This window comes from Vanessa tameamea, chromosome 11 (genome assembly GCF_037043105.1).
Source record: "Vanessa tameamea isolate UH-Manoa-2023 chromosome 11, ilVanTame1 primary haplotype, whole genome shotgun sequence".
Classification (NCBI taxonomy): Eukaryota; Metazoa; Arthropoda; class Insecta; order Lepidoptera; family Nymphalidae; genus Vanessa; species Vanessa tameamea.
In genome coordinates this window covers 9,773,793-9,800,161 of record NC_087319.1, presented here as the reverse complement: position 1 = coordinate 9,800,161, position 26,369 = coordinate 9,773,793, and the positions used below count along the sequence as shown (strand labels likewise).

Sequence of the window (26,369 nt, the reverse complement as noted above, 5' to 3'; positions counted from 1 at the left end):
AATTGTTGATTGTTTTTTTATTTACTTTTCTTTCATTGGAATAGACATCAGATAAAATTTCCATATAGCATTTATCACAAGACAATATCTGATAAATGCTAGATAGAACGATTTGAGTGCAACGATGGTAATCCTTTATGAACATGTACATTTTGCGTGCAGTCGTTACATTGATTTTTTAAACCTAAGGGAAATATTCTGAGACAATTTTATTTGAATGAGATTTTATGCTTTCAAACTTATCCAACCGTCTTTTCCTGAATATATTCTGAAAAACCTAAATGTAGGTTTTATTTAGTGCTTTAAAGGGAACTGTAAAATTACGATGGCTGTAGCAAAAATGGTGTATGAATAATTTGAGCAAGTTTATGTCTGCCTACAGAGACCTCAGATGTGTGGGGTTTCATAGTCGTTGAATTACACAGAACAGAGTTATTTGGGCTAATATGTATTCTGATAAGAATTGGGTGATTTACTGAGTTATGATAACGTATCCTGCTAACTTATTTATGCATAGTACCTACATTCCATTTGGAATGAAACTTACTAATAATATATTTTATTTTTTTAAGTTAAGTGAAATAGATACTAAAAAGCTAGCTTATGAAAAATAGTAAATCATTAATATAAGCAATCTATACCCTACTGATCTATACTGATATTATAAAAGCAAAAGTAACTCTGTCGTTTGTCTGTCTGGCTGTCTGTTGCTTTTTCACGTTCAAACTTCCGAATTTTGCGAAATTTGGTATGAAGAAAGCTTGAACTCCAAAGGAGGTCATGGACTGCTACTTGTTAGGCTTAACAGCTACCGACCAGTCCCTTAAAACCCAAGCGAAGCCGCAGGCGAATCTAATTAAATATAAGTGTGTCATGTTAACGTGTCTTCACCCATCCGTATAATCGAACATAATCATTATTGAGGACAATATACATTAATTTACATGTTTCTACTGATCTGTCTTTGCATATTCAAATATAAATAAGATAACCACAGTATTCGACTATGTGTGCTTGCATAGGCTAAAATGACAAGAGCAAACGTATAATACAGTATTGACCACGAATTTCACTTTTAATATTTACCATGGCCCTGCTATCTTTTTTAAATTTATATGGCATCTTTACCATAGATAGATTAAAATTTCGGGAGTCTTCTGATATAGGCCTTTAGGTATGTTTATTTAATTATGTAGTATATTATATTATTGAATGTCTTGTTCTTTTAACGTAATTGAAAAGAAAAATGACTGAAAGTTTTTGTTATATAAATATGAACAATGTATACGAGTGAACTTCAACTTTTTTGTGCAAATTTAAGTGGAACGGTTTATAGTTGACCCGATTGGCGCTGCGATCGGGAAGTAAATTAAGTTTTAATTTCACGCGGAGAAAGTCGTGACTGGATATTATAGATCAGTCGAAATAACCATTTTCTATTTAGAAGCGTGTAAAAAAATAAATTGTCAATTATTCCTTATGAAAATGCGAAACATATTAATTTAAGCTTTTTCTTTTAAGTAATTAACAATAAATATAATTGAATATTGAACATTGAGTATTGGATTTAGAATAATAAAATAAAAAATAACATAATTTAAGGCTCTTTCTTATTCGGTTGAAGTCATAAACATAAATTATATTTTATATGTTCTACTCGAAAGTATAACGTCAAGTAAGCTCGCCGCTCGGTAAATAAAGTTAAATTGCATCCTTCAATATTTACAATATTAATAAAACTCACGGCTTATTTAATAGTAAAAAATAAATCTATTATTAAATTAATTTTACCGTTGTTTAAGTAAAATAGATTATTAGACGCCAGCTCTGAAACTGAAACAGAGTTGTGAATCCACATTCAGTAAGCCGCTAGCGAGAACGACAGTCGTCTCGCCGGTACTAACGCGATCAATATATTTATAAATAACAATTACATTCTCAACACTTTTCAATATTAAAAAAGTTAGTAAATAGAATACTTTGTATCTATTAAGAGTGAAACAATTTTATTGTGTTGATAAAAGGGATTGTTTACATTTATTGACGTAACCTTCGCGTGTTTTCCCGTATGGCAATTATTATCGTTTAAACGTCAGTTTTAAAATAATTTCAATATTCATTAATCCTTCATTTTTCAGTAGCGCAAAGTAAAATTATATTATGTATTAACTTGTGGCCATTGGAAGTAAACTAAATAAAACATCGTTTGAAAAGTACTTTTCTTCAATTAGCCATGGAAGACGACATTAATAAGCCTTATAAAATATGTGACATGAATCGCGAAAAGAAAAAAGGCATTGTGGCGTCATCATTAGAAGATTTGGTAGCAAAAGTACCCGATAAATTAGGCTTACCGGCAGAAAACCTTACTGTCGTTCTTGAGTGTGATGGTACTGAAGTTGATGATGAGGAATACTTTTCGACATTAGATCCAGATACTTCGTTAATGATCTTACATGGAAATGAAAAATGGGCACCAAATATGCCCAAATGCCAAGTATCTCTTGATCAGACCGATGATGTCACTCTAGGGGACAAAGCACAGGTGGCTAATTTAGTCGGCCGCTTACAACACAACTTGTGTCACATTTCACTGCTTGGAGGCCAAGACCTTGAGCTTTTGTCAGATATGGACCCCGACAGTCTAGCTGATATTGTGACCGACAGGGACAACAGGATAATACTAGAACATATAAAGGAGGCTTCCGGAAGGTAATCGACTATGAACTGACTTTGAAAAAATTTGCATGTTTATATATTGTAAATTTACATGTACAATAATAGTTGCTACTTTTTTAAGTTGAAAACACATTATTAAGATAGTTTATTTTTAATATTACAGAATATTATTAGAAAAACGCCAAGCACAGGATGCTATGGAACTCTTGAAACTGTATCATCAAAGTGTTTCTAATGGCACGGAAGATGTTTCGCCGCAAAGCCAAGAAAGAGTGTAGGGAGAAGATTGTAGTTATACAGGAATATCTACAGTGACCCAATAACTTAATCCTTGACTATTTATTTTTAGGGATGGCACATCTCAAAAGTTTACAAAACATCTTGAGTTTATAAAATAGTTCAAATGAAATGAAAGTGACATAATCCAAATACATTTTGAAATAATTTACAGCAATAGATTTCAATTGATTTCTAATTATAAGATTAAACTTACATTCATAGAAATAGTATATGAATACACCAATTGAATGAGGCCTTTTTTAAGAAAATTTTAGACTTATTAATTATTTCAATAATTGTTCACTTCTCTAATTCTGTAAAATACAAATTAATTATATTTGGCTAGGGTTTTGAGTGTATCTATATTATCATAAAGCTCTTTAAGCTAAGCAGATACATGTTGAAAGTAGTTATTAGCCTACCTGTAAGGATCTAATCTTATGAATATGAGCTGAAATTGACTAAATCATACTAATATTCTAAAATTTGTACTTAGATTACCATTAGATAACTGCACTTGTAGTAGTTGGTATATAAAAGGTTTTTTTACTAAAAACTAAATACATAGTTTAATATAAAAAAACATTTTAGTTAAACAATGACTTTGAATGTTGTAATTTGAAGCTTCCGCTGATGATAATATATTATTTTGTAGTGGTTGAAAAAATAATGTCAAATATTATGTTAAAAATAGTTTATTGGTTTTAGTTTTAGTCAGATTTAATTTATAGTATGGCAAAGTATCTTACAAATATATGTATAATTCATAATTGTAAAATTTGTATGGGTATACTAAGGAATTTTAACATGTAACCATTTCATATAAGAATTGATATAACTAGGAATATAAATAAAGTATGAGACAATAGGTATGCTAGAAACTAAGCATTGCTATTTATTAGTATAATTTTTAGTTCATTTTACTCATTTGTAAACTTTTGAGAGACAAATTGCTACAAGGTTGATAATCAACATCAATTTAAAAGACTGATAGTTGGTAAATTTATTTTTTTTATATAGTTTTACCCCTAGAATAAGTAATTAATTTACTTAATTCCAAATTTGCTCAAACAATTTACAAGTATTAAAATAAGTTTACCTAATTTTAATTCCACTGCCGTGAAAAACATACTAATCAGCCTCCCAATGCTCATGTAGTGAGGAATAGGAATTGCAATTTAGTGATGATATAAATAAAAATTATATTTACTTTTATCATGTTATACAAAATATGATAACAGATTTTCTTTTGTTTCATAATTGTTTATATAAATTCATCTTTAAATAAATAACTAGACATTTGGTAATTTCTATTATATTCAATGAAAAACAATGCACTTTAAATAAATATGGCACTTCAAAAAGAATCTCTCATGTGTCTTTATTAATTCTATAAATGTTTTTATATGTCCATTTTAAAGCACAGAAATCTACTCATTAAATTAGATGCTTATTTTAAGAAGAATGGAAAATAATGCTTATAATTTAATGTATGTGTATATTATTTGTAGTATTAAAAATGTAATTACTTTTAAAAAATAATAATTGGAAATTTATAAGATTTTTCAAAGTTATACTAAAGTTAAACACCAAATAGTACTGTAATATTTCTCTAAAACATATAAAGTAAGTTAAGTGACATTGATAGCATGTCCTATTTATTGTATATTGTCTGTAATCACTTTTCTACAACAAATTATCAAGTATAATTTGGTGCAACTAGTTATAGATGAGATGCATAAAGGCTGTAATAAATGTAGATCCAGGAAATGACACATCAGAACTCTGTAACCAATTCCAAGCTTAAGCCTAATCATGGAATTGAAGCTTTATGTTGTTCCATTATGTCTTGTGTTGTTGTGCACAAATAAAGCATTTAGCTAAAATAATACTTTGTTTTTTTATCTGGTATCCATTTATAATTTTGTAATATAATAATTCAAAATAAATGATCATCATCATTTGTTCATTTGATGCTTTTACAAGATTACAACAATTTAATTAACATTATTTATTAGCTTTTTAGATACTTTAGATGTATTTTTTTGTGTTATTGTTTATGTCATGAATGGTTATCATTCATATTTAAGCATTTCAGTTAAGTGTCATTTTTATTATTATGGCATATTCATACAGTAACTACAGATAGCGTTGATAAATAAGGTGCAATTTCAATTAGAAAATTATTCTATTACTTAATGAAAATTTCATTATTGAATAATGCAAAATAAGAGTATTAAAACGAGCTATTGTTGTTTATTGTGGTATTGTATATTAATCATAAATTAAAACAAGATATATTAGTTATTAAATTTAATTAATTACAAACATTATACAGTTGAGATGTCATTTACATGTGTTAGAAAATTAATTTAAATTATGAACTTCTGCAAACAAAATTTCTATTCAATACATCATCATATATCAAAATATAGTGTACAATTAGGAAAATAAATAAATCAAAACATTATGATTAATAATTGTAACACAACGTGAAACCCATGCAAAACAATGCATGAGAAAGCTTTATAGGACTGTGCACGAACTTTTCTCTCGGAAAGGATTAACCTTTTGACTCGAAAAGCCTACTAAAAGACAATCCTCTTGTTCATGTTCATTTATATACCGTACTATATCAGCCACAGCAACCGACACTGGTATACGCTTTATAGAAGCTTCTCTTCTTAGCTGTTCTGTTACAGCACGCTGTTGTTGCAAGGTCGATACCATCATATCCATAACGGCAGTGTCTGATAGGCCTATGTTGAAAGCTAAAACCAACAACTTAGTTTGTATAAAACAGGGCGTAGCCTCCGACGTTGGTTTGTGATCTGAAATGATAATGCGTAAAGTAATGAACAGTTTCTTCGCTTTTACATAGTATATATTTTTATTTACTCACAATTAAATAAGAGTTTGAAGCAATACAATTACAATAACGTTGATAATTATTATCACAAATCACAATTAATCATACGAATGAAATAAGAAATCGAATTAGACATAAGCCCTGTGGTGCCAACATCAAAAATGTATGAAAAATTGAAAACATACTGAAATAATCAGTGCCAAAAAAAAGTCATAAATTAATAATCATTTTGTTTTATATCAGACTAAATAATATTTTGTAATGAGATACTTAGTTATGTTGCGCAGTACACCGCTTCTGCCAACTAAGGAATCTCGGGGAACCTTCCGTGAGTTTCCAATAACTTGCTGATTCCTTAAAATTAACATTGTATAGTTTTAAGTGTAACAAATCATTACATGATTGGCGTCCAATTCTGTCACATGTATTAATTTTATAATTAAGATTTAATTCCTTTTTAAAATTCAATTTAATTTTTAAATAAATTTCAATAATTTTTAAATAGTTTAATTGAAGCTCCCGAAACTTGACTACTTACCATCGAAAAATATATATACATTAACTTGATCAACTAGTAGTAAACACGACAACACTTGAATTTAACAATCGTTGTCCAGGATAATATTTCCTCTAAATTTCGATTTTTTCTTTTTAAACGGAAAATTTATGTGGTAGAAATCATTAAGGGATTTTTAAGATATATAAATTGCTTAATCTATTTAATTTAACTTTTTCCTTGATTAAATAATAGATTTTCAATAGATTATTTTTTTTAATGCCATAAATTTTAAACCAGTTTCAAATAATGTGATATTTTTATAAACTTAAATAGTACAATTACTAAATTATATTTCACAGACAGAAACAGTCCTGAAATATAGACTTTTCTGTCAAAATGGGCAAAATTTTTTCAAGAATTAACATTGAATTGGCATCTGGCAATAATTTCGTATAGCAAAATGCAAATAGACAATTTGTAATTAGACATTAACTTCACTTGTCCGAAATTTTCTATATTTATGCGGTAATAAAATAAAGGTTGGAATAACTGTTACTAAAGTTGCAGTGTATATTTTTGTCCCTATTTGTATCTTCATATACTTATAAACTTTATAAATGTTTCCAGAGTATTAAATAGCCAAAAGATTAAAAAATGGAAGGCGACGGAGCTGAAAATTCCAAATCTTTTTCGGGTATACCTGAAGCTGTTTTTGTAGTAAGTTTTATTTAATCATTTTTAATTATAATACATTAATTAATAAAAGATAATTAATCTGTTGTAAAATTATATAGTCAATCACACATTATGAGAATATAATAAGTAAAAATACTGCATTTGTAGGTTAGATTACATCTGCTACAATAAAATAATTTTATTCATTTTTTCGAGATCGGGGAGATTTATTACTTTCTAAATATAAATACTTAGGTTCCAAATACGTAAAAATAGTATAGTGCCTTTTCATAACAATTTTATTCTTATTACAGGATAATGTCGACGAATTCATGAATTTACCGGAAAATTCGGGCGGTGTTGACAAGGTTTTAAGGCAGTTGGATGAGCAGCATGGAAAATATAAATTTATGGAGTATACATTAAACACAAAGAGAAGGCGCTTGCGACAACAAATACCAGACCTTGCAAGATCATTGGATGTGATTGAGAAATTAAAGACACAAGAAGAGGATCTTGATACACAGTTTCTTCTTAGTGACCAAGTGTTTTTAAAGGTTAATAGAATGGAAAATTATTAGAATATAATTTTGAAAAATACTTTAATACAACAACACAGTAATTTCATACTTTTATTTACAAATGCCAATACTTCAAATAAGCACTGAACCTCTTATGTAACTTTTTTTTCAATTTAAGACTTATATTTGTCTCCACAGACATTTCCATGCCATTAGTGTATCTCAACTTTAATTTGTGTCTGTGTTTTTATTACCAGGCAAAATCACAATTTAAGTTTTAGGATACATAAATAATGATGAAGTGATTTTATTATATTAATAAATATTTACTTAGTAGTAGCCTGTAAATATCTTAAGCTAAGCTCATTCCATGCTGCCCCAGTGCAGGTTGGAGAATACATGATGTGGTAAAATGTCCTCTGACACAATGTAGGTTTACTCATGTTGTTTTCCTTCACCACCAAACATATGATAAATTTTAAACAGATAGGCACATGAAGTAGGTTATATAACTTCTGCCTATCTGTTTCAACCTGCAATATTCAATTTAAATCTGTATTTTCAACACACTATTTCACAGAACTATTTTGGCTGTATATTTAGCATATATATATACATAATTATTTGATGTTAATTTATATACACATATTCTGTTCATTATTTATAAATGTGTTAATATTAAAATAAATTATCTACTTACAGGCAAATATTATGCCCACAAAGACTGTATACCTGTGGCTGGGAGCTAATGTGATGTTAGAATATTCTTTAGAAGATGCTGAGAAATTATTAACAACAAACATGGCTACAGCAAAAAAAAATCTATCTTGTGTTGAACATGATTTAGATTTTTTGAGGTAAGAAATATGAAGTTTAGTTAGTATACATGTATACTTAACACTATTTGTTCCATCTTTGTAAACTAAATACTGGTGGTAAGAAATACTCTGACAAAATTATTAAATATTTTTTATAAAAAAAGTTGTAGTAGTATACAATGGGACACAATTTCAATGCCAAGACTGACTATTTACTATTAATTGCCACTCAAATATTGTCATACAGGATTTTGTCTTGAAGAGGTACTGGTTAAGCTGAGAGGGCAAGAAATAAATTGATAAAAAGATTTGCTTACTTAATAATTAAAATTAATTTAATTACTCTTTTTGTTTACTCTTTACATGCATGGCTGTAATGGTGAAAATTTTCTCAATCTATTTTTTTTATGCACTACAAACATTCTTGATTATTATATATTTGTTTTATAATACAACTCCTAATTACTTATATCCACTTTAATATTTCTTCCAAAGTTCCAATAATAATTTCTCTGACTCAAAATTACATTCACAATCCATAATTAATACCATAGATTAATCATTTCATTTCTAACAAGGCCCTTAAAAATTATGTCGTCTTATTTGAACTGAGTAAATACTAGATATATATATTTTTTACAGAGATCAATGGACAACAACAGAAGTAAACATGGCTCGAGTATATAACTGGGATGTTAAGAAACGTCAAGCAGCAAAAGCCTCTAGTTAATGTGACTATCAATAACAATCAGTCCATACTTATTTATGTATCAAACTAAAGTTTGGCCTCAATCTGCATTTTAATTTCTATTGCTTTAGTTTTTCTTTTATTTAATCACTGATAAAATATTCTTTTATCATTTATTAATAACTAAAATTTAGGAATAATGTACTGTGCTTATATTTTCTAAAAAATTATCATAATTTAAATAAAAATTATGTTGAAGTATTGTTTGTCAGATCTTAAATGTATTAAGATTATGGATTCTATTTTACGAAGTTCATTAGGTATATTTGTTGTTGAGCAAGTACATACATATATGTTTTTTAGTATGAAAAAAATGAGGGCTACACAGTTTTGATTTGTATAATGTTTTTGCCAAATGAATTTAATGAGTAACACCAGCATGACAACTAAGCAAAATAATGGAAATTGTGTTTGTAACATTATCTCATTTTACCCACACTTAACCATACTACAATCTGGCCCGAATGGGCTTTGTGAAATAGAACAAAAGTAACTTGGAAATAATTGTATGTTATTGATACATTTGATATTTTAACATTAAAATTTTATTATTGTGTAATAAAGTTGCTCTTTATTTGAAGAGGTAAACGCAGGTGATGATTTTAAAAAATAGACATATAATTTTTTTGTAATATACTAAATAGAAAAAGTTATAGGTATGTAGCCATTATATTTGGCGGGTTATTCGAAAAAAGAAGATTGAATATCAGTGTACTAACTGATCGAGACAAGTGACGGCATAAAGTTCGATGGTCAAAAATTGTCTTCGTATGGAGCCAAATTTCGGGAAGTTTCAGCTCTTCATGTGCTCAACAGTTATCTCCGCTATGGGTAAACTCTTGCGAATCTTAGGATTTTATTGCGATGAACGTCGCTTGTGCACGCGAAGCTGAACTATTGAATTAAATTGATAATTTCCAAATGGATTGAAGTAACTATAGAATTTTAGAGCTTATTAGTAATGATCCTATCGTCTTCGCGATAAAACTTACGACGTAATATATGTGGCACTGTACATTCGTCGTAGGCAAAGCTTTTTCGAGCGACCTAACACTTACCACCTATTTCACATGGAGTTGTGAACGTAAACTAGTAGGTAATAGAATAAGGAGGTGTTTTCACAGTAATTTGTATACTCTATTCCAATGGGAATAGGAGAAAAGATAAATAAACAACTTTGACCTTGAATTGACATGACATTTTGGTTACACTAGTGAGGAGAAAATTATTGAGTGAACATGAGTGAAATTATTGAGAGAACGTTATATTTTATTGGTTTTACGTAATTTTTTATATAAATTGCAAGAAAGGTACATATTCAAATTTTTAGATTGCAGCATTTTTAGGCTTAAACAAACACCAAAATGTAATTAAAAATAACATCTTATTTTAATCTTCAAACCGAAAAAGTAATGTTCAATCAGCGTAGGCCGTGTTGATGGCAAATCAAGTCAGTAGGCAAAAGCAAAAGGTCATAAATACTAAATCGGTTACAATTACAGTTCGCTTAAACAAGGCCAGGTCGTAAGAAAAAAACTTTTGATAATTCCGAATAATATCTTACTTTTGTATTACTTTCAAAACTATAAATTAAGTGTTGCTTTGCATAAAACTGATCTATATTTTAAGATTTTTTATTTCTATAAAATGAATTAATTTTTTTGTCTATACCTTACTATATAAAATAATAACATTTTTATCGAACAATATGTAACTTTCTATATTATATTATAATCCATATTATAACCAATGAAATAATTACATATTTAAAAAAAAAATCTAAACTGTATGTTAAAACTAAAATAATATATTTTTATCTGTATAAATTTATTCATTCTCCATTCGTTTAGCGTACATCCTTAGTGAGGCCTCCATTTTAATTGTTCGTTCATCGAAAAATGGCGTTTTGAATGTCGGCAAAAATGTTTTCGTTACTTTGGAAGTCAAATTAAAGTTGATATGTACTTAAGTGAAATATTTTTGTATTAAAAATGAAAATATATTAATCAAGAACTGTTTGTAGTAAATCATAAAGCGGACTTCTCAACAAAACACTCGTGATATTGAAAAGTACGGTTTGTTTTGGTTATTTCCTATTCCCATTGGAATAGAGTATAGGTACCCAACATACTACACATTACTTTTGAAATCTTTTTTTATTTATTGAAAACTATAACTTTACGTAATCGTTTTTCTTATACGTTATAGGTGGCAAACGAGCAAGAGGCTCACCTGATGGGAAGTGGCTACCACCGCCCATGGACATGGGGCGTTGCAGGTGCGTTGCCGGCCTTTAAGGTATAAGTACGCTCTTTTCATGAAGGTTCCCAAGTCGTATCGGTCCGAAAAAACCGCCGGCGAAAACTGGTCCCTTAAAAAATTAAAATCGCTCTGTAGTGGATTTTCGGACATCTAGGTGGTGCGGGTGAAATTTAGATTTTTGTTGAGATGTCCGAAGGTGAAATTCAGCAGCCGGGATTAATCCGAACAATTCCTCGGAACATTCCCCGTGAAAAAATCTGTAGAAGATGCAGAGCGATCCAACATCTCTACGCAAAGCCAAAGGATCAAGCAAATCGGAAAGGGCTTGATCGTCGATAATTCGAGCCGCTGTACGTTGGATACGGTCAAATGGAGCTGGTACTACGGATCACCTGCCCAGAGATGAGAGCAGTACTCTTCGGAATGAACAGTTCCATACCCTGAAGTACCACATCGGCGACAGAGTCAGCAACAACGCTCGGATCATCCGGCGAGAAACAAACCTTCCCCCATGGGTAGGATGCAAAGAAGGACCGCATCCCATAGTGCCACACTCGGCGGCAGCCCACGAAACGAGGTCGTGAGCACCGCGCAACCGGCACTGTACTCCGGACGAGACAGTGGTCCGACGAGCTCAGAGGGGGATCGATAACCTGGAAGCCATCCGGATGGGAAGTCAGCAGAAGGTCCAACAAGGAAGGTGAATGATCCTCCACGTGTGGTATTCGCGTTGGCGAGGTGACCAGTTGTGTCAAATCATACGCCAAAGCGAAGTCGAGAACAGATCTACCCGCATGATCGGTAGTGCGTGATCTAAGCCATTCGGCATGGTGGGCATTAAAATCGTCAAGAATTACGATCTCTGCGGATGGGCTCTGCTGCAGTACAGTATCTGTAGCCATTTGGACGTGCTCAACCACTCGGTCGGTTTCGGCATTACCGCTATGGGACCTATAAAGGCACGCGTAGATTCGCGGATGGTCGTCGCAGTCTACACGCAGCCAGATAATCGATAGGTCCTGATCTTCAAGGCTGCCGAGGCGTCGAGAGCAGATATCATCTCTGACGTAAACGCACACCCCAGCACGTGGTACAAAGGAATGTTCCAATTTGTACCCGAGGTCAGAAAGAAAAGTCGAATCGGCAGGAGAGGATATCTGGGTCTCGGTAAGAAAAAGCAAGGCCGGCTTCGCCGTCTCAAGGTGAAAGTGAATGGCGTTCAAGTTGAAGTTGAGTCCCCTTATGTTGCAGAAGTCCACAGTGAGGGTGGTAGGGGTTTCCTTATGATGCTTGCTCCGCTTGCCCCGAACAGTGGCGAGCGCAAAATTGCCGAATTTGGAGAGCAGCCTGGGCATCCCTGCTCAGGTGGTGTACGTCTTGAGCATGGATGCCCAGAGAGGGATTCTCCACCGCAGTCGCTGATGGTAACCTCCTGGGGTAATAAAGTCAAATTCTGCACAACCATTATATTTTGGAGGGAGGGGGATTGGGCCTCAGGGACTCTCACATACCGGACGAAACGCGGTAGCATAGCTACCACTTTACGCCGAATTTAAGTGAGAGTGGTACTTCCCCGGGCGTGCCGGCCCATTCGGCCGCAACCCGAAGGTAGGCAGTGTGGCACTACCACGATAATCGTGCAGAACGAGATTACATTTAAAGTGAAATTTTAGACATGGTATCATAATATGGATATTACTAGACTACAACTATAGTTAAAATGAATATATTATGCTATTCTTTAACCTCTTATGAGAAATATATAATTTATGTATTTTAAATGTAATGCAAAAGTTCATACAATTAATTTCAGTCATATAATATTACTATATTAAAAATACTAACATAATTAATTGATTCAATTCTTGAATTAATTTAATAGGTTAAATTTATGTTGGCTGTATGACAGAACGCTTTTGTCTCAACTTAAATGGGACAAAAAAAAAGTAATTGAGTGTGACTTGTGAAGTTGTGAGTGAGAATTGTCAACCTATTGACAGAAGCCATAAATAATAATAATCGATTTTTAAATCGATTTGAATCGTGACCTGACGAATCGATCCACAAAAAAATCGAGGTCTAAAAGATCGATTTTCAAAAAATCGATCTTTTTTCAAATTTGGTTTTACAGTGTAAGTATAAATCAATTTTATTAAAAACAAGACAAATATTATAATTAACGATCTTTTAATCAGTAAAATCAGGGAATTCGATAATAACAATTATTTTTATTTCTATATCAAAGTATCAGATCAGGTAGAAAACAAGACATTCTTTTCAAAATTTATTGTTCACAAAACAAATAGATAATTTAGCTTATAGTTCCCAATGCTTAATATCTAAACTTTTTAAAAACAACAGTCTGTTAAGTCTACTGGGATCCAAGCGGTTCCGCTTATCACTTGCGATGTTTGTGGCAATTGAAAAAAAAGCGCTCACAAGGAACAGATGATCCCACAATACTTATATACGTCATAGCTATTGAGTCTACATAAAAATCTGTATTCATTTCGCTAGTCACAGTATGTTTAATTAGCAAACAGTCACGCAATCAAACAACAAATCAATGAATGATGACGCAATGACTATCATAGCACAGATACAAAAAGTCAAAGATTATAAACGTAACTTTCTTTTTATTGAAGAGAAGTGAGGCGAAGTAGACTAAACACACAGCCATCTCGCGAGATTTTGAGTAATTAACCGGCAGCACTCTTGTAATACGGGCACCTTCAACTAATAGTATGGTTTATACCAAAACAGAAAAAATCGAATGTCGATTTTAAAGGGTGCTGTATCGATCCAATGCATCGATCCAGTACTACATATCGATTTAAAAAATCGATTTTTTTGGCTCGAAAACTCGTATTTTCCATTAATCGATCTCAGATCGTCATCCCTAGTTGTGAGAACTGAATGTGGACAAGTGACAGTGACACGTATCAACAACATTGACGATCGACGAATCCTTTCAAATAATTTTATGAATAATTTATGGAACTTTAAGAGTTTGAAATAAGATAAGTATGTGTTATGTTATAAAATATAATATTATAGCAAAAAAGAATATCATTTTAAACGATTATTTAATAGTTTTAATAAAGACCATAATATCAAACGTCTACAACACTTAAGAGCTATATATTGAAATACTAATATTATAAGACATATTTCTCTATTTGCAGAAATGGCACCTTCGACAGATTGGGATGAAATAAAGCGTTTAGCTGCTGATTTTCAAAAAGCTCAGTTAAGTACTTCAGCTCAACGGTAAGTGAAAAATAACTCATAATAAAAGTTATTGTTGATTAGATAAAATTATTCATATAAATTATGATATTACTTAACATTCATTCCAGATTATCGGAGAGAAACTGTATTGAAATCGTATCAAAGTTAATAGAACTCAAATTGATTGATGTCATTTTCACAACAGATGGCAAAGAATATTTAACACCACAACAACTTATCAGAGAAATTAGAGATGAATTATATGTGCGTGGTGGTCGTGTTAACACTGTCGACTTGGCTAAGGAGTTAAATGTAGATCTCAATCAAATAAATGTTAATGTGGCTGAAATTATAAAAGGGAAAGAAGTCCAATTGGTTTCAGGATACTTAATAGCACATTATTATTTAGAAAAGATTGCAAGGGAGATAAATGAAAAGTTGCAACTGCAGGGTCAAATAACTGTAGGAGATTTAACGTTGCAATATGACTTACCAGCGGATCTATTACAGCATGGTGTATTGGAAAGATATATTGGTAAAATTATTAGTGCAAAGCAGGATCCATCTGATCCAAGAATTTTTTACACTGAAGAGTTTATAATGAGAACAAAAGCAAAAATCCGTGGAGCTTTGATGGGCTTACTTAAGCCTACACCTATTAGTTTAATCATCAGCCATTGTAACATAGCAGAGCGATTGTTTATGTATCTCTTTGATCAGTTAAATGCCCCTGGAGTCCTGACTGGACGACAATCTGGGGCACAGTATGTACCATCCTGCTATACGAAATCTCAAAATGAGTGGGTAATCAATTTCTATAAACAGAATAATTACTTAGAATATGATGCATTAACTCGCTTAGGTATATCAGATCCTAAGGGTTATGTAAGAAGAGTCTTGTCTAATGAAGATATGGAGTTCTTAAGTAGTTGTGTAATCGGTTCACAAATAAAGCAACAACTAGAGACAGCTTTAGAAGAATGCATGTCTTCAAAGAGCTACTTAGATGTTGTGTCACTACTGCCATCAGTGCTATCAGATGAAGATATAGACAATGTGCTAGAAACACTGCTTAAGAAAAACACAAGATCAACCATTTTGTTTGATAAAACAGGTAATGTTACATAACTTATAAGGTTTTAACATCTGTAATTATCAAATTACTATTTTTTATTTTTTTTATTTTAGTGTTCAGCAATAGTTTCATTGAAAATCTGAAACAAGCTTGTATGCCAATTGCCCAGCTAAATGCTGAGTCTGTTGTAAAATCGGGCAAGTATCAGCAATTCTATCTTGAAAAACAACTTCTCAGATCTGATAGCCAACAACATGGTCATGTGGACCATAAAGCTGAAAGGCGTGAGGAACGCAGGAAGAAGGCTAGTTCTGGAAAAGGTGGTGGGGGTACACAAGGACGGGAAACTAAAACGAAAGCAGTGAAGAAACATCAGAGATCTAAACAAACTGCTCATGACTCAGATTCTGATGATGCATCAAATGCTACAAAAAAAACTCAAAGTAATTTAGAAATTGTCAGTGTTGAAGACATTGAGAATTGTATAAAACAGCAATTAGAAAATGAAGGCCTTGATGATTTATTGACACAAATAGCTGAATATCTTCAGGGGTAAGGATCATATTTTTGATTTGAGTTTCAATTTTTTTTTTATTACATTAATATACTAATTATTGTCTTTTATGTTTTAAGACATCTAAATCAAACTGCTCTGACGATAGCAAAGGAACTTGCTGAAAAATTACTTCAAGATGCTAATCAAAATAGAAAACAAACTCATTCTTCTGCACAAGATCGTATAAATGTTCTTGTAAATGATATCAAACTCTATGAGAAAGGCTTAAAACTATTTCCAAGTGATCAACAGCCACAATTTATTAAATATTTACTAAAATCATTTGGGGGTGATATTTTATCAGAATTTTGCAAGTATGCAGCAAACCAGTGTAATCTTTCTGTACAAGTTGATATTTTGTCAGTGGAACAAAGGAATAAAATAATAAATGATTTATCTGAAGAGTACATGAAACCACTAAGAGCTCTAAATGTAACTTTATCAGATCAAAATATGGAGCCATTTTATCAAGCAGTGGATGTTTGTTTATCAGAATGTGGCATGATTTTGAAAAAAATTGATAAAAAGAAGGATAAGTATGTATATAAGCATTTTAAATAAAACTGTAGGTAATCATTATCTCTTTATAAACCTTATATAAATATAAAAACTTTATTTCAGACTTTTGGTTCAAAACCACAGAGAGAAACTTATTTATGAGTTAGAGAGTTGTGAGGAACCAGCTTTAGTTTTACATTTAGTTGTACTTGCCCTGTTTACAATACTCAATCAAAATATGTTACATGCTTCTGGAAGACAGGTTCCAATTATTATAACATATTTAAAGACTCACCTAAAAGAAGAACATTTTGAAAAACTCCAAAAGTACCATGGTAACGTGTTTTAAATATCCGTTCAATAAAATTCGAAGTAGTGTTAGGATTTTATATATACCTTATTGTGTTTTATTATACTCATATTATATTGATGTATTTATGAGTATAATAAGACACAATGATAATTTGGTAAATTAATTGTCTGTTTAAAAACCATTTTGTTACTAGAAGAGACAGTCATAAATTAAACTAAACTATTATGATCATGTATGAGTTAAATATACAGAAACATTTGAAGTTTATTTTTTTTTAGAATTGGTGACTAAGTATTTGACAGCTCAGGATGATGAAAAGGGAATTATTGAAGAAAAATTAAAAGAAGACATGTCTTTCCTAAAAAATCTTGTTATTGAAGTTAAGAAGTACTAAGAAAATTTTAAATGAAGAATATGTTTTGTTATATTAAAAAATAAATAAAATCTTAAAAAATCTTTTTATTTTCAATAAGATGAAAATGAAACGGTATACACTATACACATAGATTTTATCAAACAATAATAGGATTGTACTCCATGAAATTCTATGGAAATAAATGTCATTAATATAATCAGATGTTAACGGCTTACAAATTTTTTGTATTTCTCAAATTATATCTCAAACTATAAAACAAAATGCATTTGGTGCGCGTGGAACAAGCGAATGAAAAATTCCGGTTGAATGAAAGCGTTTTTAAAATTTAATTGCGGAAAATTACTGTTCGTTTTCAAAGCTGAGAATAATAATTTGTTTAAGTTCGATAAAGTTGTCAATAAATTGTAAAAATAAGGTTCAGTTCTGTTGTTTCCAATTTTATATTATTTAGGGCTTTAAAATGCTGAATATCATGGACATTAAAAAAATTTTTGCACGTTTAAATCTGACTTTGACTTTGACAACTAATTAGGATATTCTATTAGATCGTAGACATTCCAACTTCTGTCATTTGTCAAACGGCAAACGTGTGTGCTGTGATGGTAAAGATCGTTCAAACTTCAAAGTTTTACGAATTTCGAAACACAGAAAGTCGTGTCGTAACTTTGCTTGCTTCTATATTAATATTAGTGATAGAAAAAAAACCAGTTGAAATGTATTATTAAATGTAAAATGTTGGGATTTTTTACAATAAGAAGAAGATATTCTTTCTTTAATGGTTTTGCAGTGAAATCACGTCAATTTTATTTCGCTCAATGAGTTAATGATTTCATAAAATTTTAATTTCATGCTGTCAAGAGGGCCATGTGCTTCAATTGTAACAGAAAATATAAATTAATTTAAATTAATAAATAATTAATTAAAAATGGAATCATTGCCTATGGAAAATAGAAATTTATTATTGAAAAATAACGAGGTCATTCCGAAACCTGAAAGAAATGGCCAGGTCTTGAATGGAGAAACATCAAGAGACCCACCTGATGGGGGTATAAGAGCTTATATGATAATTGTTGGCTCATTTTTAACAAATGGGCTGGTATTTGGTGTTATTAATTCATACAGTGTTATTTATACTGTCCTTCAAAAGAAACTTGAGGATGAAAACATACCTAACTCCGAAAGTAGAGCTGGTGAGTAATACAGTAAATAGTTAAAAAAATCTTCACATAAATTATTTTACTAGCCGCCTCTTCCAAACTTTATTTGTAATAATTTGTGATCAAGACTTGATTATATCTTGAATGTAAATAAAAATCAAATTTTATAATAGTCGCTTATGATGAACTTAATTGATGACACAAAAAATAAGCTTAACAACTTAAATAGTTTATTTTGGGTGTGTAATATGTATATATCACATTTATTTTTATAAATATATAAATAATAATAAAATAAATTTGTAAAAAAAAATATATTTCACTTATATAAATAGGAAGATATAAATATGTAAAAATTTCCGAACATAGTTTAGAAAATGATGAAATTACAAGATTCAATTGCTCACTTTGTTTTGATGCAATTTTATATAACTGCAAACACATATATTTTCTACCTTATAAGTAAATATAAGGCTAGCCTGCTTTAATAATAAGTGGTGATTAATTGATAAAAGACTTGCAATGATAAATGTACAAATTTGAAAAATAACTTCATTCTTATGATATTTTATGACCCAAGTTGACCATATTTAATTGCTTCATTGTGGTTTAGTAAAAACAGACACATAGGACATAGGAGACATAGGAGTAGAGTACAGTCAGGTAGAGTAGCCAATATAGTTGCCAAAAATAAGAGTACCAGGTGCAGGAGGGCATGATAATTAGTGGTAATCACCACAAGAGGTGATTTAGTAATTTATATAACATAAACAAAAAAAATATTATTTATTTTATTGATTGAATTATGATACAATGGAATTTCTTATTTATGAAAAATATTGCAGTCATTGATCATAAAAATATTAAACAATGTTTTATATAAGTAATAAATTGCTATATATGCGTGAACATATAATATGACCCTTTTTGTTTGCAAATATTTTTTTATAAAAGCTACTTAATTGCAACATTAGGTAATGTTGCATTATGTAGTTTTTATGAAAGTATAAATAGTGATTGAATGATATTTTATTAATATTAAAGGAAACTACTTAAATTCAATGTTAGGTATTACTAATTGTTGTTTGTTATTAATTGTCACTTGATAAACTGGCGCCAGTCACGGCGCGCACGTGCCTTTTTCGTAGCCGATAAACGCGTCAAAATAATGCTCATCAAGCTAGCAGTCCACTTGATTGTATCAATTTCATTATTCAAGCGCAAAATCATTGTCATTTGTAATACAAGTAGGTAGGTACATTACATATTTGACGGACTGTAACAATATATGTAGAGGCGTGTATAATCTGAAATGTATGACGAATCATTAAATGATTAAAAGAGGAAAAACGTTACAAACTTGGCGATTATTTTCGTAAAAAGTTTATATGCATAAAAATTAATCTGAATTATATATTTGCTGTCCCTAGTTCCATAATGGACATATAGATAGGAAGATATACTATAATATATAATTAACGATCGATGCAAATAAATAGATAAACAATATCATCCAGTAGGTAATTATAAAATTTTGTGTAAAAGATGACCTTTTCTAGTAAAACATACTCGTAATTTATATAGGAAGTTAATGTTATATTGCAACAAACAATATATATTTAGTATTTTAAAAAAGAAAGGCTTAGAAATCTATTTCATATATGCGTCCGGATTTCTATCGATCATTATTATTTGATGATACAAAGAAGAGTTTATCTCGTGGTTGAAGTAGTGACCTGATTAGATTACGGGACATTGTGTTCCACTTATCAACTTTAACTCTTTAATATTGAACTTTTTCAACTGCGTTGCTTATATATTTATTGATACATATGATATTAGAAAAGTATATATATTATATAACAGGCCAGATGTTATGGATGTTATGCGTAACATAATTTGAAACTAGCTTTTACTTTACGAACGTGTAAACTTCGGGAACACTCTTAAAGAACGTTAACAGTTTCAATTTATAGGTATGTTTTAAAAAGGAAACACTTAGCCTTGTTATAATAAGCTTTTCCTCTGACTTCTGAGTACCGTTTAGATACTAGAACTGTCAATTTAAGAAGATTTTTAATAAATCCCAGTGACTCAACGAATAATAAATGTTCATATCTTTACTTATAAAATCCTTTGGCCCTATTGAATCAACGCACAGCCAAAACGACTGAGACTGGCAGGCTGAAATTTGAGACATAGATTAATTTTGTGACGTACCTAAACATCCGCTAAGAAAAGTGTTTTGAATATGTAAAATTTAAGGGCGTGAAAGGAAAATGATCCAAAATTACCTTGTAGTAAAATAAAATGTGAAATAAAAATACATTGGTGTCGAATTTTATTAGACTGAACTAATAATGTTGCCTTATGCATATCTCATCGGCACTAATATTCTATCATTATATACTTTTCTTATATCAGAAGAAACTTGATTTATCCTGCTGAAGCATATCGAAGTAGACGAATTGTTATAATTTACTAATATTTTTGAAACGCAATAGGTTATAGACTGTGTAAAATGGTAAGAACTAGGCGTTTTCTATTGACCCTAATTAAAATTTAAAGATTTAAATGCGATATATACAATAATCAATAATCTATCATATTCTAGACTTTTTTATTGATACTCGTTCGTATATCTATTCCTCCACGTTAAATGATTATCGGCAGGCTTAAATATGTCCTAATGTGCGTGAGTACACACAGAAATAAAAACAAATAAGATTATATTTTTTAAGTTTATTTATTTAAAAATAAATAAATATATATTTAAGAAGGTCAGCGTTTGGACATAGGTACAAAGGCTTTGCCTAAAATATACATATATATAACAAGTCTGCACTCATTTGTCCATCGTTACTCTGCATCAGTGATTCCCAAAGTGGTCCAGATGGACCCCCAGGGGTCCACGGGACACTTGCTGGGGGTCTACGTAGGCGTGAATAAAAAATGGGGGTCCATAAGATGTTAATGGGGGTCCACGAAAATTTATCTGCTTTTGATAGTAAAGAGCAAAACTGTAAGCGTAGTTTTTATAAGGGCCTACCTACATTGTTTTAAGTACCTAACTAAGCAGATAATATTTTAATAAGGCAAGCGACTGTTACTTGTCCAAACTTGCGTATTCGATATTACGTACAATTTCGTGTACAGACTTGCAAAGCGCTATCCGCCCGACAATGCTTAATGCTTGTTCAGACATTAACTTGATCACCACTATAAATAATAAGTACCTACCTTTTCTTTTTTTTTTTCATCAGTTTGAGAATCACTAACAAATTCATAGATTTTAATTGCTGAAATACTCGTAGGGTTACTAAGGATAGAATTAAAAGCACCAATATTAAACAAATTTAAATTTAGTTCATATTTTAGTGTTTCTCTCAAACTGTGGTTACGGACATATGCCAATAGTTGGTCCACGAGAAAAATAAATTTGGGAACTACTGGTCTACATCTTCATAAATTAGCAATTTTTATGATTGACCCCTATCATTTTATACTTCTATGAGGTAGAATAAAATAATACTATTGTATTTATGTAAATGGTAGAACTTAAAGACGTAAAGCGAAGCCGTAAATCGAACTGAATCACTAAAATGCAATTATTTTGTAACAGCATAATTAAAAAAATACAGTAAATATTTTATCGATTCGATTTAATGATTCAATTTATTACCGATGCTACGGTCGTTTAAATTTAAGGAACTCAGTTAATATATCGGTATATTTGCGTGAAAATTATAGTTTATACATTATATATAGTTTTTATATTATTTATATATTATATTCCATTAATTAATTATTTTAATTATCATGTCGTTCTATTTATCTATTGTCGTATTTCATAGATTCTAATTGTTAATCCTCTTATTAAACACTTCTAAATTTTACCGATTAATCTCATAATAAGTGTCATCATCTCCTTTCATACGTGACATTGGCAGAATATTTTTTGCTTAATTAGCGTAAATTAAGAAAACTAAAAACCTTAAACAGAAAAAAATAAAACTTTTTATTGCTTCTTAAATAAGAAGCTTTTTTTTCGTTTTTATAATAATAAACTATATAATGAATAGATTCAGAAAAGGTAACTTTGTTTGCACATTATTTTTCTTAACCTAGGCCCATAAAAAAATCGAATAAAGTCCTTTGTATAAATTGTTTTCGTATGTTAGTCGGGACGGGCAGCTGGTTGTAATATAATGTTTACAAGTTAGTTAATAACATTAGTCATTTCTATCAATGATTTTACACTGACCTACATTCCGTCATTTGTATATTTTGTATCGATATGCCGACATTAATTAATCAAAATGTCATGTTATCGTATAAATATTAAAAATAGGTAACTATGATTTCATTTTTATTCAAGAATATAATCAAAATGTAAATCTCACTTTTATAGGTTTTAATTTAAGAACAGCATAGGCTAAAGATTGTTTGTTGACTTTTAATTTAAATCTTTGCTCGCCCAATGTTTGAAATTCGAAAATCAAATTGCCTGCCAATAAACAGTTTTTCCGTTTAAGTTCATGAACTTCTAACAACGTACTTATATAAAAATTTAGATTGTACGTTTTTTCTTTACATATTTACATATAGATAGCCTATTAGGGCAATGAAGTTGAAAAGTAAAGTTTTAAGTGTTATCGTAAATGCCGCCAAAACTACATGTAGTACAAGTTGACAATGTTAATTTTCAATATCTTACGACTATGTAGAAGCTTAATGATATATTAATTATCATATTTAATATTTATTTATCTGTCTTAAACATAAAAAAGACGCAATGACCACACCAATTAAAGAAAATGTAAATTTATTATAATTATTACTAGCTTAATTTTTTAGACACTAATTTTGATCATTATAAAATAGGTTTAGATATACTGAATTGTTTTTATCAATCATCATGAATTTTATATACATAACGCGACATTCGTCTTCGTAAATAATATTGCAAACCTCGATTGGATTCGTCGACTCTTCATCATTGGATCATTGAGTGAGACCCTCAAGGTTACGGTCGTGAGAATTGCACAAAGGAACTAATCATTGAACCTCAAAGATCAAGATCCTTTTTACACCAATTTGGAGAAGACTTATGGCTTGGCTTTGGCTTAGAAATATCAAAACATATATGTATAATTAATTTATTTATCTTTCAACTACTAACGTTGAAATTTAAATTACTTCGACCTCCTTTTTTTCAAAAAAAGAAAGATAATAAAAAACTTTTGGTGACCGCTTACAGTTTTTTGTAACTCTTAGATGTTAATCGTAATGAAAAACACATTTACGTTCTTACTCAGATATTGAATTATTTTAAGAAAGTAGATAAGGAATAGAGGGAATGAATAACAACGAAAATTAGCAGTACAGCTTTAAATATATTTTTTTTATCTATATATCGACTTATTTATTCTTAGCCGTTTATTTCTATCGTCCAATTTGTATATTAGGATACAATTTTATTTTCGCGCCATTATTTACGATCGAGCAGTTTAGAAATTGTTCGAGGAATAATCACGGTAAAAACACTAAATGGTCGCATAACTTTTAAAATATTTTACTGAACAATTTTTAATTTAAGAATTTTATGAGCACGATGATCTCGAAAACGTAACAGATTGAAATGGTATAATTGTAATATAGAAATTAACTTTGCCTGGTATAGTCAAATTTAAATCAAATAGTCAAACACTTGGGATATATATTTAAATAAAAACAAATGTGAAAATCTATAAAGTGTAACATATATGTATCTTGCCGCATGTTAAGTTTTATTAAAAAATTTGTTATCTCCCAAAATGATTTCTTTAATGTCCATAATTTTTTTTAACACGATGTTCCTTATTCACTAATAACAATTTAATTTGTTTGCATAAGGACTCATATTCTATTACAAATATCTTGGAACATTTATGCAAAGCAGGATGTCTTTTATTCGTTTGTTTATTTTTCATTGAGTAACTAATAATATAACTGCCGTTGCTTAGCCGATAATTTCTATAATTTTATAACCTCGTTGAAATCAACTATCCAAGTATTATTACTTAACAAGATGATCATCATAAAAAAGGTCAAAAAAATAAATCGAAATTAACTACAGCCTCTCATTATACCTATGCGCTATAAAAATAGTTGTGTTAGCTATTTGTATGTATAATTGTAATTTATGTGTACACAAAAATTATTAGTTATATTGATGTTGTAAATTTTTATTCCAGCTTTAGTTGGCGCATTGACAATGGGAACGACTTTTCTGCTATCTCCGCTCTCAGGCGTGTTGACTGGACTTCTAGGACTGCGATGTACTGCTGTATTAGGAGGCAGCATTGCGGTTCTTGGCTTACTTCTATCTTCATTCTTAGTAGATTACGTAGACGTGTTATGCTTCACTTACGGTGTTATGTACGGATTGGGAGCATCACTCGCATATACACCTTCATTGGCTATTCTTGGCCATTATTTCAAACGGTATTTAGGTTTGGTTAATGGTATTGTTACAATAGGAAGTTCGATTTTTACAGTTATTATGCCACCTCTAATGGAATTCATGATTAAAAATTACGGCTTACACGGTTTGTTTAGATTATTAGCGGTTATCACAGTCGGTGTCGCACTCTGTGGACTATTATTCAAACCAATATCTGTGGTAGTTATAGAGAAACCTCCAAGAGAAGATGGTTTTAAGGCACTTGTAAAAACTATTATTAATGTACAAATTTGGAAGAATAAAAAGTATAGATTATGGGCTTTGTCGATGCCTGTAGCTTTATTTGGATATTTTGTTCCTTATGTGCACATAAAGAAGTTTATTGAGATTAATTTTACAAATGTTCAAGACAACTTGCCCCTGCAATGTATAGCTGTAACTTCTGGAATGGGAAGATTGGTCTTCGGTTTTTTAGCTGATAAGAAGTGGGTTAATAGAATAATGCTACAACAAATATCTTTTTACGTAATTGGAGGCCTTACAATTATATTACCGTTCGTGAAAACATTTCCTCTATTAATAGTTGTATCATTGGGCATGGGAATTTTCGACGGTGCATTTATAGCGTTAATTGGTCCAATTGCTATTCAATTTTGTGGCAGTGCGTATGCCGCACAAAGCATTGGCTGTATGCTAGGATTAGCTGCGTTACCTTTGTCGATGGGTCCACCTATTGCAGGACTTATATTTAGTATTTATCAATCGTACACGTTGCCATTCATTTTAGCTGGAATTTCGCCACTTGTCGGTGCTACTATAATGTTTGCCATACATTTTCAAAAGTAAAATTAATAATTAAATCGGATAATTTTTTTTTAATAAGATCGTTACACTTAAATAACAATAAATTACTTTATTATATTTTAATACTAAATCAACCGCCAATTAATAAGTAGATAATTGGTACGTCGAAGTGGCTTCCTCTATGTCATATTGATTTCGTATTTCATCTGGACACGAAATTAATTCAAAACGAATCTCTTATTATACTCCTGTAAAAAACAAACCTCGCATGAAATTAAGTTCTAATTGATTTATTTAGTGAATTCATTATTAAGGTGCTAAGTTATTTGGAATTTAAAATTATACCGAGTTGTTTACTTGCAATTTTTTAAACTACGACATTATTAGAAACTTATAATTATTACATATTATTTCATTTAAAATATGTAATATAGATATATTTTCTTGATTATTCCGATTTTACGGAATGGACGTGCATTTTTAAAAAATATATTTTGCGCTATTTAAATTGAATGAGTTCAATATTTTTAATGAATACTAGGTTAAACATTGTCCGTAATGTCT

At 30.4% G+C, this 26,369-nt stretch overlaps 5 protein-coding genes across 5 annotated transcripts; 4 read left to right on the top strand and 1 right to left on the bottom strand.

Moving 5' to 3' along the window:
* The first annotated feature begins 1,856 nt into the window (after positions 1 to 1,856).
* LOC113402559 (DNA fragmentation factor subunit alpha-like) lies at positions 1,857 to 4,847 on the top strand. The gene is made up of 2 exons (XM_026642849.2): positions 1,857 to 2,712; positions 2,843 to 4,847. Exons 1-2 carry the CDS (start codon positions 2,234 to 2,236, stop codon positions 2,955 to 2,957), a joined length of 594 nt encoding a protein of 197 aa, XP_026498634.1. The 5' UTR covers positions 1,857 to 2,233; the 3' UTR covers positions 2,958 to 4,847.
* A 409-nt stretch (positions 4,848 to 5,256) lies between these two features.
* Positions 5,257 to 6,000, bottom strand: LOC113402565 (guanine nucleotide-binding protein subunit gamma-1). Its single transcript, XM_026642856.2, has 2 exons — positions 5,861 to 6,000; positions 5,257 to 5,789 (listed from the first exon to the last, which is right to left on the bottom strand). Exon 2 carries the CDS (start codon positions 5,695 to 5,697, stop codon positions 5,485 to 5,487), a length of 213 nt encoding a protein of 70 aa, XP_026498641.1. The 5' UTR covers positions 5,698 to 5,789; positions 5,861 to 6,000; the 3' UTR covers positions 5,257 to 5,484.
* An 846-nt stretch (positions 6,001 to 6,846) lies between these two features.
* On the top strand, positions 6,847 to 9,132 carry Mgr (merry-go-round). Its single transcript, XM_026642851.2, has 5 exons — positions 6,847 to 6,865; positions 6,954 to 7,043; positions 7,316 to 7,558; positions 8,225 to 8,379; positions 8,983 to 9,132. The coding sequence occupies exons 2-5, from the start codon at positions 6,981 to 6,983 to the stop codon at positions 9,068 to 9,070; spliced, it is 549 nt and encodes a 182-aa protein (XP_026498636.1). The 5' UTR covers positions 6,847 to 6,865; positions 6,954 to 6,980; the 3' UTR covers positions 9,071 to 9,132.
* A 5,111-nt stretch (positions 9,133 to 14,243) lies between these two features.
* Positions 14,244 to 17,452, top strand: LOC113402541 (E3 UFM1-protein ligase 1 homolog). The gene is made up of 7 exons (XM_026642827.2): positions 14,244 to 14,374; positions 14,536 to 14,620; positions 14,710 to 15,695; positions 15,770 to 16,208; positions 16,290 to 16,748; positions 16,834 to 17,045; positions 17,302 to 17,452. Exons 2-7 carry the CDS (start codon positions 14,538 to 14,540, stop codon positions 17,415 to 17,417), a joined length of 2,295 nt encoding a protein of 764 aa, XP_026498612.1. The 5' UTR covers positions 14,244 to 14,374; positions 14,536 to 14,537; the 3' UTR covers positions 17,418 to 17,452.
* A 515-nt stretch (positions 17,453 to 17,967) lies between these two features.
* LOC113402549 (monocarboxylate transporter 10) lies at positions 17,968 to 26,295 on the top strand. Its single transcript, XM_026642838.2, has 2 exons — positions 17,968 to 18,589; positions 24,793 to 26,295. The coding sequence occupies exons 1-2, from the start codon at positions 18,325 to 18,327 to the stop codon at positions 25,845 to 25,847; spliced, it is 1,320 nt and encodes a 439-aa protein (XP_026498623.2). The 5' UTR covers positions 17,968 to 18,324; the 3' UTR covers positions 25,848 to 26,295.
* Positions 26,296 to 26,369: the final 74 nt, after the last annotated feature.

Bases quoted from the DNA above. Each gene is read 5' to 3' on its own strand.
- LOC113402559 (XM_026642849.2), top strand. From the start codon at position 2,234: ATGGAAGACGACATTAATAAGCCTTATAAAATATGTGACATGAATCGC. The intron at 2,713-2,842 runs GTAATCGACTAT...TTAATATTACAG, and splicing joins ATAAAGGAGGCTTCCGGAAG to AATATTATTAGAAAAACGCC.
- LOC113402549 (XM_026642838.2), top strand. From the start codon at position 18,325: ATGGAATCATTGCCTATGGAAAATAGAAATTTATTATTGAAAAATAAC. The intron at 18,590-24,792 runs GTGAGTAATACA...TTTTTATTCCAG, and splicing joins TAACTCCGAAAGTAGAGCTG to CTTTAGTTGGCGCATTGACA.
- Mgr (XM_026642851.2), top strand. From the start codon at position 6,981: ATGGAAGGCGACGGAGCTGAAAATTCCAAATCTTTTTCGGGTATACCT. The intron at 7,559-8,224 runs GTTAATAGAATG...ATCTACTTACAG, and splicing joins GTGACCAAGTGTTTTTAAAG to GCAAATATTATGCCCACAAA. The intron at 8,380-8,982 runs GTAAGAAATATG...TATTTTTTACAG, and splicing joins CATGATTTAGATTTTTTGAG to AGATCAATGGACAACAACAG.
- LOC113402565 (XM_026642856.2), bottom strand. From the start codon at position 5,697: ATGGATATGATGGTATCGACCTTGCAACAACAGCGTGCTGTAACAGAA.
- LOC113402541 (XM_026642827.2), top strand. From the start codon at position 14,538: ATGGCACCTTCGACAGATTGGGATGAAATAAAGCGTTTAGCTGCTGAT. The intron at 14,621-14,709 runs GTAAGTGAAAAA...CATTCATTCCAG, and splicing joins TTAAGTACTTCAGCTCAACG to ATTATCGGAGAGAAACTGTA. The intron at 17,046-17,301 runs GTAACGTGTTTT...ATTTTTTTTTAG, and splicing joins AAAACTCCAAAAGTACCATG to AATTGGTGACTAAGTATTTG.